The 14,668-nt window shown below is 32.7% G+C and overlaps 1 protein-coding gene across 1 annotated transcript; it reads right to left on the bottom strand.

The window, feature by feature from the left end:
- Positions 1-203: 203 nt before the first annotated feature.
- On the bottom strand, positions 204-1,638 carry LOC132277869 (receptor kinase-like protein Xa21). Its single transcript, XM_059779712.1, has 3 exons — positions 980-1,638; positions 686-873; positions 204-559 (listed from the first exon to the last, which is right to left on the bottom strand). Exons 1-3 carry the CDS (start codon positions 1,636-1,638, stop codon positions 204-206), a joined length of 1,203 nt encoding a protein of 400 aa, XP_059635695.1.
- Positions 1,639-14,668: the final 13,030 nt, after the last annotated feature.

Raw genomic sequence — 14,668 nt, 5'->3', positions numbered from 1 at the left:
CGATCTTTTGGCCAGCATTCTCCCATTACATGCTTCATCTCCAACTTAGAAGTGGAATACAGTAAAAAAAAGGAAAGAAAGTTTTAAGTGGAAAGAAGTAGAACTTGCTTAAGAAAAACAGACATTGCTTTCGTAAAAAGGCAAGTGTAGTGTAGAAAAATACTACTAAACTTGATATCTGTTATTTTCAACAAATTTACCTTTCAAGCGTATCCACTGTTTGCTACAAATGTGGTTTTAATTTTCTTAAGTACAATCAAGGCATCATTCATGTTGATCCTTTTCTCAGGTGAATCATTTGAACAATCCGTGGCCAAACTCAAGACTGATGATATACATTGCTCCTTCACAAGGTAATGTTTGTCCTCTCTTCCTATCAAATTGGCGTCCAAAACTGTGAATGGAGAATCATCTAATGCTTCCTTCACCCAATGCTTCAAGCTCATCTCTCCAGCAAACATGTCATCTGTTGGTTTTTTCCTTGTGAATACTTCCATCAACATGATACCATAATTGTAGACATTGCCTTTTGTAGATACTATTCCTTCAGTCCCATACTCTGTGCTTGACATTAACATTTAGTATAAAACCATAGAATGAAGCTAAATTCTAACAGTAAAAAGGACAACTACAAAATTTTAAAAATTAATAAGAAAACTTGAACATGAATTGAAAATAACTTTACCTGGTGCCATATAACCAATTGTTGCCAAAGTCCTGGTTTGTGCCATAAAATCCCCATCACCCAAGAGTTTGGCAATACCGAAATCAGCAATATGCGCAATCATATTTTCATCGAGCAGGACATTGCTAGGCTTCAAATCATAGTGTGAAGAATGGGAGTTGAAAGACCATGATGTAGATATTCCAAGGCTGATGCCACATCTATCATTATGTTTAACCGTTGTAGGATATCCAAACAATAGTTGTGAGAATATAACCACTTCTCAAGGCTCCTATTAGGCATGTACTCGAGTACCAAGGCTTTGAAATCCATGTTCGTGCAGCTGTGGATGATTGAGTAAGGTTTCGATGGTGAATATTACGCATTACCTCACATTCGACATCAAAACTCCTGAATACTGCTTCTGATTGCAAATTAAAAACCTTTACTGCAATATTTGTCCCATCTGAAAGTGTTCCACCATAAATAGAACCAAAACTCCCCTTACCAAGTAGGTTCGTTTCATTAAATGAATTTCTTGTTTGCAGAAGCTGATGGTATGAAATCCTTCTCCATGCAAGAGGCATTGAATCAACTTGGTTAAGTAATCTGGAATTATCTTTCTCGCGCCTTATCAACACATATAGAAGGGCCAGCACAAGGATTGTTGATGCTACTATAGTGGGTAAAATGTATTTCAATATAGGCACAATTTTTGACTTTGATCGTTGGAGCGCGTTGGTTTTGCAAAGCGGGACTTGTAGTCTAGATACACCACAGAGTACATCATTATACATAAATGACTGAGCTGTAAAGTTATTGAAACAACCTCCTGTAGGAATTTCTCCTTGCAATCTATTGAAGGACACATTCAAATATTGAAGATATCTGAGTTTTTCTAAGGACTTGGGAATGTCTCCGGACAGATTGTTACCAGATAGATCCAAAAATTCCAAACTTATTAAGTTGCTCATGTAAGATTATTTATTTAATTGTGGCCCACATGATTTGGACATGTGACATATTACTTGGTGGCTAAGTAAATAAATATCAATTAATATTATTTATTTTTGGTCAACTTATAATTACCTTTTTGGTAATTACTTATTGGAGAAGTGTTTTCCTTTCTTATTCCTTATTTTGATGGAAAGTAGAATTATGTTAATAAAAGGAAAACTAGTACTCTCTCTGTCTTTATAAGAGTGCATATACTCCATCAATTATGTACGATTAATGATAGAACACGTAAAAGTTTTATGTGTACAAAAGGCCAAGAGAGATAAACCAGTTTCCACCTTTGCCTGTTGATCAGAGTTGCAGATTAGTTCGTGATTAAAGGATCTAGATGTTGAATTTAATCTCAATAAGGTTTGATACCATGAATCAAGGTATTTATATCTAACCATATATTTATACATTATAGATATGTGAAAATCATGAAGTTCTAAGATATGGAATTCATGTAAATTTGTGATTAATGACTTAACATGAATTATTAAAGTTTATATGTGGTATCAGAGTTTATGGTTTAGGAACTCGTTTTTTTCCTTTAAAGTTGCATAAATAATATGTATAAATTTAAAATATAATTTGTATAGTTTATTTGTTTGGAATCGCCTCCACACATATGTATGTTTTAATTGTTGTTATAGATATGTTCCTGATGCATGTGACGACCCGGAAAGAATTAGTAATGTTTTTTTGCAGCAAAGAATTTTGACTTTTTATCTCTATTTTCGAGCGTAATGAATTTTGTGAAAGTTAACTTACTTTCACACGAGTTACTATAGATGAGTACATATGTATATATAATTGATATATATATATATATATATTCATTATCCATGAACAGGTGACAATTATTATATGAATGTCCATTAAAGATTTGCTTGGTTAATGGACTTTGTCATACATGTGATTAAATATGAATATTCTAATTTTATTATTATTTAAAAAATAATAATATTAATAAAATATTAAATACATCAAGTATGTGTATTTATTTAAAATTTCTAGAATGATATGTGAGTCTAGAAATTTAATTAAATTTTTGTTAGACATAATGAATTATTGTTTTATACCCAAACATACATACATGATGGAGAATTAATTTTGGATTGATTCAATTATAATCTTTAAGTCTGAAAATAAAATAATATATTTTATTATGTATATAAAATAAATATATATTTTCTATGAAATTTCGGACTATTCAGTTTTTGAGATCGAAGTAGCTTAAACTTCAATCGACAATTATGAGTATGAGTGTATAATGTTAAATGGGTAAATTAATGATTAATTAGTTACTAGCTAATTTAATATTCATATTATGTGAGGGTTAGTAGCTACCGAAGTGACCTAACCATAATGGTCGATGAATATTAATTTTAGTGGTAAATATAACTTAATGATAAATTAATCTCTGTCTAATTTATATTCATATTATGTGAAGATTGGTAGCTACTAAAGTGACCCAATCATAATGATTGATGAATATTAATTTTTGTAGTAGACATAATTAATCATAAATTAGTTACTATCTAATTTAATATTCATATTATGTAAAGGTTGGTAGCTACCAAAGTGGCCTAATCATAATGGTTGATGAATATCAATTTTATTAGTAAACATAATTGCAATATTTCATGAATTATGATGCTTATTATTTTTTGTGATATTCATGAATATTGAGTTTATTTAATTATGAGAAATAATTCTCCAAATAGAATTGATTTTCAAGTGATTAAATGAAAATTAAAGGATTGCATGTATTTTTTAATTAGGTAGATATAGGATATCTAAAGGTAACTTATCTATTTAATTAACTAATACATCACCAATGAAGGTAACATATAAATACAAATAAGCATCATTATTAGTATTTTATAGTTGCCACCCAAAGGGGTACTATAGTTATACATTGTATTTATATTTGTAAGTTATATAAATGTGTTGTTAACTCAAAGTATTATTGTTGTGAGCATTTTGTCTTATTATATTTGTTTTATTACTTTTAATGTGCATGCTACATCTGTTCTGATTCTCAATAGAACTAATTTCTCATAATGGAATGAGTAAGTTGAGTTCAAAATTTAGATGTGTAAATCTTGATTTAGCATTTTAAATTGAGAAATCTACTATTATTACTGATAAAGACAGTGAGGGAGAAAAGATTCTCCATAAAGTTTGGGAGAGATCGAACAGATTAAGCATTATAGTTATGTAAATAATTGTTTCCATAGTGATAGTGCTAAGGAATATTTTGACTAGAAGAATGTTTTCGTATTGTAGATAAATATCTAAAATAAAAATTATTAATTTATATCACAACTATGCAATTTTGTTGGTACTCTTACCATGTATGGGTATGTTTTTTTTTTTTTTTTTTTTTAGATGACTAATGTTTCTGCAAAATTGAGAAACTTATGGATGATTGTGAATGAGAATTTTCTTATTCAATTTATTCTCAATTTTTTGTCTATTCAGTATGGGTCATTTAGAGAATTAACATTATTAAGACAAGTGAAAAGTGATTTAATTGGCCATTATGTTAATTTAGGAGGAGACAAGACTTAAGTAGTAAGGTAATCATTATGTTCATCTGATAATTCAAGAAATTATAAATAAATTTTGGGTCTAACCCTAAAAAAGGCATTAAGTGAGCAATACCCAAAATTAAAAGATTTAGGTCAATCTACTAAAAGAAAGGAATGTAATAATGAAAAAGTGTCATTAATGTATTGAACACTTTTAGAAAAATTACATGAAATATAAAGAATGATTCAAAAAAGAATGGTAAGCTTTTGGCTTTTGTATATTTCGAATTACTTATTGAAATTCTTTCTAATACATGATAGGTTGACTTAAGTACTAATGTTTATGTTTCTAATAGATGCAAGAATTTCTTATGGCCTAAACCACAAATTCAAATAAGAATTTCTTATTTATGATAATTGGGAAAAATTTTTGTTGAAATCATTGTGACATTGTAGTGGATTTTATTTAAATTAATTTAAACTTTTTATATTTATTCAATTTCCTATAATTTGATTTTATTTCAAAACCTTTTGTTAATGGTTTTTAATTTAAATTTGATAATGATGTTTATTCAAGAAATTCTAATTTGTGAGTTATGGTATTATTGTTGATGATTTTTGTAATTTCAAACTTGATAGTTTATTTATTAAAAAACCTTTTGATCTTGCATCATAATGTTAGAATTAAGCATAGCTCAATTAATAGAAAATTTATCCTTTTTGTGGCATAAAAGACTAGGTCAATATCTAGTGAAATGTTAAGAAAATTAGTAAAGGATGTGATTCTTCCGAATCTAAACTTTACTGATTTTGATGTGTGTGTGGATTGTATTAAGGGTAAACAAACCAAACACACAAAGAAATGAGCCACAATAAGTAAATAGCTTCTTGAAATTATTCATACAGACATTTGTAGACCTTTTGATGTTCCATCTTTTGGAGAAGAAAAACATTTTATCGCCTTTATAGTTGATTTTTCACATCATGGATATATATATTTGTTGTATGAAAAATCTCAAGCAGTGGGTACTCTTGAAGTATACATAAATGAGGTTGAAAAAGAATTAGATAGAAAAATGAAAATCATAAGGTCATATAGAGGTGGTGAATATTATGAAAAGTATGATGAAACGGGTTAATACTCTAACCGTTTGTTAAACTTCTTGAAATATATAGCATTTGTGCTCAATACACTTTGCTATACATGCCACAGCAGAAGCGTGCATGCCATAGCAGAAGCGTGTAGCTGTAAGGCATAATCGTACTCTTATAGAATTGGTTAGGAGTATGTTAAGTAATTCCTCGTTACCCATAATGTTGTGGATATTAAGTAATATAAAGGGTACAAGTTTTACTATCCTAAACATAGTACGATAATTATTGAAACCAGTAATGACAAATTCATTAAGAATGGTGAAATCAGTGGGAGTGATAAAAATAAGAATTTGATCATTCCAGAAGTTGGGATACAAATCTCTTTACCCATAACTTCTAAGGAAATAATCGTTCCTTCAGTTGTTAAACCGTATAACAACGAAGAACAATTGAATAATCAACAACTCTATAATGAGATTATCACCAATGAATAGATTGTAGAAAAATCATAAGGAATAACATTAAGACGATCTCAAAGAGAAAGGAGATCTGATATTCCGGATGACTATGTGATACAGATTGCAAGAATTTAATTTTGATATATAGTGAGATATATACGGATCCGGTTACATATTCACAAGCCATTAACAGTAATGATTTTACTAAATGAATTAGTGCCATGAATGAAGATATTATAAAGAAACCTTATCTCCAATATCTAAGAAGGAATCTTTTAAAATACCATGGCATTAATAACTTATTATGATTTAGAGTTACATTAAATGAATGTGAATGCAACTTTTATAAATGGGAGTTTATAAGAAAAAGTCCATATGGAACAACCTGAAGGCTTCACATTAAAGGGTATAGAATTCATGATCTATAAACTTAAGATGTCAATATATAGATTTAAACTCTAACAATGGTATATTAAGTTTAATGATACCATTATTTCTTCTGGTTTTAAGGAAAATACTGTTAATCAGTGTATATACTAGAAGGTTAGTGGGAGTAAGTTTATATTTCTGATTCTATATATTGATGACATTTTATTTGCTAGTAGAGATCTTAATTTATTATATGAAACTAAAAGTTATCTCTAAGAACTTTGAAATGAAAGATATGGATGAGGCATTCTACGTGATAGTAATAGAAATATTTCATAATAGATCACATGAACTTTTAGGATTATCTCAGAAAGCATATATTGAAAGAATTTTAGAAAGATTTGGTATGGAACATTATTCAACCAGTATTATTCTATACATAAAAGGGGATAAATTCAGCCAATGCAATCCCAAAGAATAAGTTAGCTAAAAGGTAAAGAAGCAAAAAATATTCCTTATGCATATATTGTGGAGTTTGATGTATATACAAGTTGGTATGTGATAAAAGATTATATTCTCACACTTAGGAAGACATTTTTTAATTGGTTATTTGTTTTTTTTGGCTGGAAGAACAATATTATAAAAAAAGTATAAAGTAATTTTTATTACTTTGTCTATTATGAATTTTTAATTTGTAGCATGCTTTGAGGCTACAATTTATTATTGCTGAATTTATTTCAGGATTTGGAGTTATGGGTACCATTTTCAGATTGTTGAAAATTTATGCTGCAATTGTTGAACTTCTTGTATGAAAAATGATAGGTATTCTAAAGTTGAAATACTTTATCATTAAAGAAAATGTTTAGAAACAACGAATGTCTATTGAATATATAAGCACACAACTTATGATTGCAATCCATTAACGAATGGATTACCACCCAAGACATTTATAGAACATGTTAAAAGAATGGGTCTTGAATGTAGTCAATGATGATTATTTTTTAATTGTGGATTGCTTAACAGTGCTTATATATATTTGACATTTTGCGCTACTTAAATGTGTTTTTGATATTTTCTATTAATTAATGTACATGTACGTATTGCTTTAATAAGTGGTAATAAGAATAGTTTTGGAAAAGACATTATTGTTAGATCATTATTAATACTTCTCATTTATAGACTATGTTGAATAGGTTACTAGTGTTGTGATACATGGAAGGGATTGTGTCATTTAGGGACATATAACCGTTATAACTCATATTGGTAGTTTATTTACCATGGTATTTATGATGACCAACTTAATACCTTAATCTGATTTATAGTACACACTAATGACTATTTTACTAAACCACTACAGAAATTATCATATGTGCCAAGTGGGAGAATGTAAGATTATTTATTTAATTGTGACCCACATGATTTGGACATGTGACATATTACTTGGTGGCTAAGTAAATAAATATTAATTAATATTATTTATTTTTGGTCAACTTATAATTACCTTTTTGGTAATTACTTATTGGAGAAGTGTTTTTCTTTCTTATTCCTTACTTTGATGGAAAGTAGAATTATGTTACTGAAAAGAAAACTGGTCCTCTCTCTGCCTTTATAAGAGTGCATATACTCCATCAATTATGTACGATTAATGATAGAACACGTAAAAGTTTTATGTGTGCAAAAGGCCAAGAGAGAGAAACCAGTTTTCACCTTTGCCTGTTGATTAGAGTTGCAGATTAGTTCGTGGTTAAAGGATCTAGACGTTGGATTTAATCTTAACAAGGTTTGATATCATGAATCGAGGTATTTATATTTAACCATTTATTTATGCATTATAGATATGTGAAAATCATGAAGTTCTAAGATATGGGATTCATGTAAATTTGTGATTAATGACTTAACATGAATTATTAAAGTTTATAGCTCAGTGATTGAGGAATATGTCCTTGCAGTTTATTATGCCCGAAGGATAAATTTACTAATGATTGAGCGCCTTCAATGGTACTGAGGATGTCACCTGATAACTGGTTCCATGACAAGTCTAATTGTATCAAGACCTTCAAATTCGTGACATCTAATGGTAGATTACCTCTGAGAGAATTTGTGGATAAATTTAGAGCCCATAGATCTTTAAGGCTCCACAAGTTTGAAGGTATCATGGAAGTCAAGTTGTTAGAGTCTAAGTAGAGTCTTCTTAGGGACTTGAGTTCTCCCAAGCATGTTGGTATCAGTCTATAAAGGTTATTGTTCCTTACGTAAATGTCTCCGAGCATGGTTAACTTGTAGAGATCATTTGGAATGGGTCCTTGTAGTCTATTGTGTTCAAGATACAATTGTATGGGATTCTGTAACCTTTCGATTGTTGGTGGGATAGGTCCAGTCAACTCGTTGCTATCGATGCTTCGATGTCCTAAGCCACTCAAATTACCGATTCCACTAGGAATGTTGCCCTTGATTTTTTATCCAAATGCTTAAAAAATTTGAAGAGAAGTCACATATTCCTAAATGAATCAGGGATTATGCCATTAAATTAATTTAATGCTATGTTGAATACTTCCAAATGTCTGCTATTGGTCAAAGAAGTTAAAAATCTTAATTCTGGAGTAAAGGATTCCCTTGTCAAATTATTTTCACCAATGAAGAGCCGTTGTAGTAATGTTAAACTACCAAGCGAATATGGTATAGAGCCACTGAATGAGTTGGTAGACAAATGCAGGAGAGTAAGTTTAAATGCATTGGAGATAGAGCTTGAGATTTCTCCACTGAGTTTATTGTTGCCCAGATAAAGCTCTTCAAGACTGGGAAGCTAAAGCCCCATATCCGAAGGAAGATGACTTGAAAATTGACTAAATCCCAGAGCAAGGAGTTTTATCGTTGACACATTGAATATTTTGACTGGAATATAGCCAGTTAAGCTGTTTATACCGACATAAAATCTCTCAAGATCAAGGTTTCCAATCTGTTCTAGCAATGTACCCACCACGACACGAACACCATTTTATTATTCATTAAGCTTTACACTGATGAAAGTATTTTAAAATAATCACACACTATCATTCTGGTTTAAAAAAAAAAAAAAACACACACACACACACACACACTTGCATTGAAGCGATTTTTGTTCCTCAATTATTACATGATGTGGGTCTCGCAATTGTGCCACATCAACACACATAAGGTTACCCTAATAGGGATAATTTTATTGCTGCTTATCTTTGTTTACAATGCGCCTGTTTGCAATAAAGCAAATGGTCGCTCTTCACATAATTGTTCTCTTTTATAAAAGACCTGGGGTTATGCACCCCCTTCGCCCCACAAAGGAAAAAAAAAAAAATCCCAATAAATAGGTTACTATGAATAGTTGAAATAGAAAACACTAAAACATTTAACATGTGGTCCTCCAAACCCATAGAGAATCTAATTTTAGGATCTTTTGGTCTTACAAGCTTACATTTAAAACAAAAAATAAGTTCATAAAGTCATAACATAACTTGTATAGTTGTATACATATCTCATTTTACCTTTTTTTTTAAAAAAATATATATATTTTCTCATTTTTTTTTTGTGACAACCCAGATTTTCAGGGCTTGATTTTTATTATACAGATTTTTTTGGGGTTTATTTCGTTAATTGAGAGAGATTATTTATTTTGGTTTTTGTTCATTATTTTATTTTAATGGGTTACGTGTCCTAATTTGGAGGAAGGCCGGAGATGGATAATTGATTAAGTTTGTGATCTTTTGTGTTTGTTTTTAGTAAGGTGAAGTGCAAAAAAAACCCCTGTAGTTTGAAAAATGTGCAAATAACACCCTTGTATTCAAATCACACCCCCGTAGTATGAAAAGTGAGCAAATGAGGGATTCTGACTCCAAAGGGTGACATGTGTAGGTCATGTGCCCAAAAATTCCTCTAAATACCAACACGACCCTTTTAGACTTCCCAAACTACCCTCAATGAGAAATTATTAGGTAGTATAGTGCACCACCTCAGCTATGGCCCCAGACAATCCTAGACATCCATCTATCTAGAAAAATTACACCTTATCAATAATCTTTACACATCAACTTTACATATTCTCACTATACACTTCTCTCTCTACACTCAAATGTCGGCCGGACAATGCAATCGTACTTTTTCGGCGGCAGATCCGATGTGGAGTGAACCAAAGTCTCGTCTAGGTCGAGGAAGATCATCTTTTTCTTTGGGGACATCAACGGTGGGAGGCGATTTTCAAAGTGAAGTGATCGACAGGTTCGATCCTCTTCATGAAAGAGTTGAGATCATGCCATAGTTGTGGGAGATGATTGATACCCCTATTTTTTAGGGTTCTTAGGAGTTTCGATTCGGGTGAGTTTGGTGAAGATCTTGATCAAGAGACGATGGCAGGAGTAAATCGATTTGTTTATCGTTGTGACAACGATGGAAGAGTTGAGATCACGCCGAAGATTGCAGGTGTCGCCTGCTGAACCATGCCCCAACATGAATTATGCTGCCGTTTTGTCGTCTGAACCACGCCGCCATCATGAACTAATGGCTATTTCCACCGTATCAAACTTGCCGCTGTCGATCGTGAGATCGTGGGGTTGGTTGTTTCGCCAGAATACACAGTGGTTGCAACGGTTGTGAGGATGAGGAAGGTGATTATGGTTCTTGAGGCTAGATTTTTGCCGGAATATAGTGTCAAGAAATAGATTGGGAAAAGTGCATTGATGATGGTAGTTTCCGGTGAGTGTTGCGGCGGCGACAGCGGTGGATAGGTGAGTATAATGTTTTTTTATATTTTATTATGGTTGTGGGAAGGCGATTGTAGTGCTGGTGGGCTGTGGTGGTGATGGTGCCTGTGTGGTCATGGTTGCGAGGTGGGGATGGTGGTGGTGGTAGTGGTGGTGATGGGGGCAGTTATGGTGTTTGTGGGAGTCTGTGCGTTGTTTGTGGAGATGATTAAATTTGTTGGACTAAACAAATGGTGTTTCCCCACAGGTCCTTTAAGGTAATTTCGTCTTTTAAGATTTTTTAATTATTTTTGTTATATGTATAGTGAAGGGCATTTTAGACTGTTTGCCTATCTCACTTTATTTACCTGATAATAAGTCCTCATTTGCTCTTTTTCATAGTATTGGGGGGGGGGGGGGGGGAGAGGGTGATTTGAACACGAGGGGTGTTATTTGCACAATTTTCAAATTACAAGGGTGATTTTTGCACTTCACCCATTTTTAGTGGGATTCCTTTAGTTTTGGTGATAGTTATGTATCGTATAACTCCGAATGTATTTTATATGGGTGAAATGGTGGTGCACGTGAAGGCAAAGAAATAAAAAGGAAACTAATGATGATGGTGGGGTCCCACTGTTGAATTATTGTACCAAATATAGGTGATTTTGCTTCAAATGGTTTTTATTAAATATTTTGATTAAATGTATATGTATTTTGTTTATATATTAACATGAATATGTATATTTTGTGAAGGGAAAATTATATTTTGGAGACCAAAATTAAACATAATTGCTCTATAGTGACCTTAAAGTCAAGAAAAGGTTAATAGTGACCAATGCTGAAACTTAATTGATATTAAGTGACCATTTGGTAGTTTATTACCTAAATAACCTTCTTATAATATATTATTATGTAAGTGGACAAATTTACCCTCTACATTAACCTTTTTTTTTTTATAAGTAACATTTTATAAAAAGCGCTCAAAAGGGGAGCGAGTCTCAAAGAAACAAAAGGCCACAAAAAGCCTTAAGCCTTCAAAGAGGCCAAAAAAATAACAATCTCCTCAATAGAATGATAATCTCTCCCTGAAACCCAACAAAAGAGAGTGGAAATAATGGAGAACTTGAGCATAGAAATAGGCTTCTCATTTCTCTTGAAATATCTCCAATTCCTCTCGAGCCAAATGTACTACCAAATACAAAGAGGCGTAGCCCTCCATGCATCATGAATAAGAACCCCCACAGAGACACCTCTCTAAACCTCAATCAACCGTCGAGAGGAACAGGGCATAACCCAAGGGACCCCAAATAAACCAATCATCAAATCCCAATAGTCTCTAGCCATGCTGCAATGCAATAAAAGGTGATTAACTGTCTCCTCATTGTGCAGCACAGGTAACAACAATTAACAACCACCTGATTCTTCCACCTTAAATTATCGTGGGTTAAAATATTACCCAAGACAGAGGTCCAAGCAAAGAAGGCCAGCTTAAGGGGAGCCTTGAAGCGCCAAATAGACTTCCACGAGAAAGGACCTCCATCACCAACAGTAAGATACCTGAAAAAGGACCTCACCTCGAACCGACCCTGAGAATTAGGGCTCCAAAGCCAACAATTAGAATCCCCATGAGAAATCACCTGGCGATATAGTAACTCCAAAAATGAGTGACCTCCTCAATCTCCCAATCCTGAAAATGCTTCCTAAACTGAACATCCCAAGTTAGTCTTTCATTATCAAGATGATAACAGTCAATCACTAAGGCCTGCCTATAAGAAGCAATCCTGTAGAGCTGTGGGAAAGAAAGAGCTAGGGGAAGCTCCTCACACCAAAGGTCCTCCCAAAATCTGATCCTCTTGCCATCTCTGATTTAAAAACGAACATGTTTGTTAAAGGCGTCCCATCCCTTTCAGATGCAAGACCAAACCCCCAACCCCCTAGGACCACACACTTCAAGAAAACTCTACCCTCCATTGCTCTCCCCAAATTTGCTAGCAATAACTCTCCTCCAGAGCCAATGCCTCTCCACCCTAAATCTCCAAAGCCATTTCCCCCAAGAAGGGCCCTATTGAAAGGCAACAACCTTTTAATCCCTAGGCCTCCATTCCAAAAAGGACAGCACACTTGTTCCCAGTGAACCAGATGATACTCCTCTTCTCTCCTCTCCTCCCCCCCCCCCCCCGAAAGAAAGTTACGCTGCAAACTCTCAATTCTCTCAGCCACAGACAAAGGAATCTGAAAGAGAGAGATAAAATATGTTGGGAGGCAAAAAAGGGTGCTCTTAATCAGAGTAACCCATCCTCCCTTGGAGAGGTACCATTTCTTCCAACCTGCTAGCCTTTTCTCAAATCTATCCGATCCCAGGTCCCCACACATCTAGAAGAGGCTCCCAGAGGTAAACCCAAGTAAGAAATCCAAAAGACGACATATTATTATAGTAAGTCTCTGAAGAGAAGACCAAGATGGGAGAGAACTGAGGACCGATATTCTACATCGTTTTCTTCAAAGTTCTAAGACGTAGGACAAGAAAATTGTAAAATTTCTTCTTATTTATTATTTTCAAGGTATAGTTACTATACTATACAAGTTGATTTGTTTGAGAGATCTTCCTTAAAATATAAGATTGTAATTTTTAGGAATTTTTTAATACTACTGAGTTATAGTTTAAGAAACAATAACCATTCTTGATTAATTTCATAAACCCTAATTTTTTAAATTGGTAAATTGCAAACTAAAAAGGAAAAAAGAAAACGTTGAATTAGAGAGAGAGAGAGAGTAGGAGGATGAATTCAATGAGTTATTATTTGTATTGGATGGAAATTTTGTCAGCTAAAATTTATTTTTAAAATGTTTATCAAAACTTTAAATGTTTTTGATCAAATTATCCTCAAATGGTTCGTTAATATCAATTAAGTTTCAACGTTGGTCATTATTCACATTTTCTTGACTTTAAGGTCACTATAGAGCAATTATGTTTAATTTTGGTCACCAAAATATAATTTTCCCATGTGTTTGTTAAACTTTTATGAAATTCTTGTTATGGTTTTTTTTATTCAGACTTCTTGTCTCATCACCCTCTAATTTCAGGTACCAAAGATGCTTGAGGAATATTAGTTGTGGGTTTAGAGAGGAGCTCTGTTACGGGATTTTTAAGTCTATTTGAAGATTAATTAGACGTGTATTTTTTTTTTAGGATTTTGATTCTTGTATGTTGGAGGATTTTTTGTATTATGGAGGTTATTTTTATTTTTATTTTTGATCTTGAGGGATTTTTGATGTATTTGAGAATTATTGTATTAGAATTTTCGGGTCCTTACATTTCTGGTCTATTTATCTACATATCTATGTGAAGACTCGGTCATTTTCATTCCTTTCCCTTTTCTCAGATTTTTACAGATATTTTTTTTTCGTTGATCTTTCCTTTCTGAGTTCAGTTCCTCGTCGCTTAGTGTCGTCTTGAGTGCTCTTGAGTGATTTCTAAGACACTTTTCTTTGGATTGACAACTTCCTTTGAGGGCCGAGTCATTTCTACATTTTTCATTTTTCGATACTATTCACTTTTCGTCATTTTCCCTATTTCGTCTTTTTCCCTATTTTGCCTTTTCCCCGTTTGTCACTTTGTTGGCATAACCTCACTTTTTGTGTTCGTAGTTGGTTTTTGACTTCACATATCTAGTAATGTATTCCCGCACCGCACCACAAGCTTAGAAAGTGTGCATTAAGGCGAGGGCCAAGTTTTACATTTATAAAAGCCACTACTACCTTCACTAAAATTATAGTTAGGGTGAGTAGGGATCGTCCCAAGTGATTGGAGTAGAATTTGGTTGTGGAATCACTATT

This window comes from Cornus florida, unplaced genomic scaffold, assembly GCF_030987335.1.
Source record: "Cornus florida cultivar Cherokee Brave unplaced genomic scaffold, ASM3098733v1 CherokeeBrave_3.0.0_Hap2_Chr10, whole genome shotgun sequence".
Lineage (NCBI taxonomy): Eukaryota > Viridiplantae > Streptophyta > Magnoliopsida > Cornales > Cornaceae > Cornus > Cornus florida.
This window is presented reverse-complemented; position numbering and strand designations above follow the sequence as displayed.

Coding starts and splice junctions, on each gene's coding strand:
- LOC132277869 (XM_059779712.1), bottom strand. CDS start 1,638: ATGAGCAACTTAATAAGTTTGGAATTTTTGGATCTATCTGGTAACAAT. Junction 874..979: donor ACATGGATTTCAAAGCCTTG/GTACTCGAGTAC, acceptor ATGTGGCATCAG/CCTTGGAATATCTACATCAT. Junction 560..685: donor AATTGGTTATATGGCACCAG/GTAAAGTTATTT, acceptor TGTCAAGCACAG/AGTATGGGACTGAAGGAATA.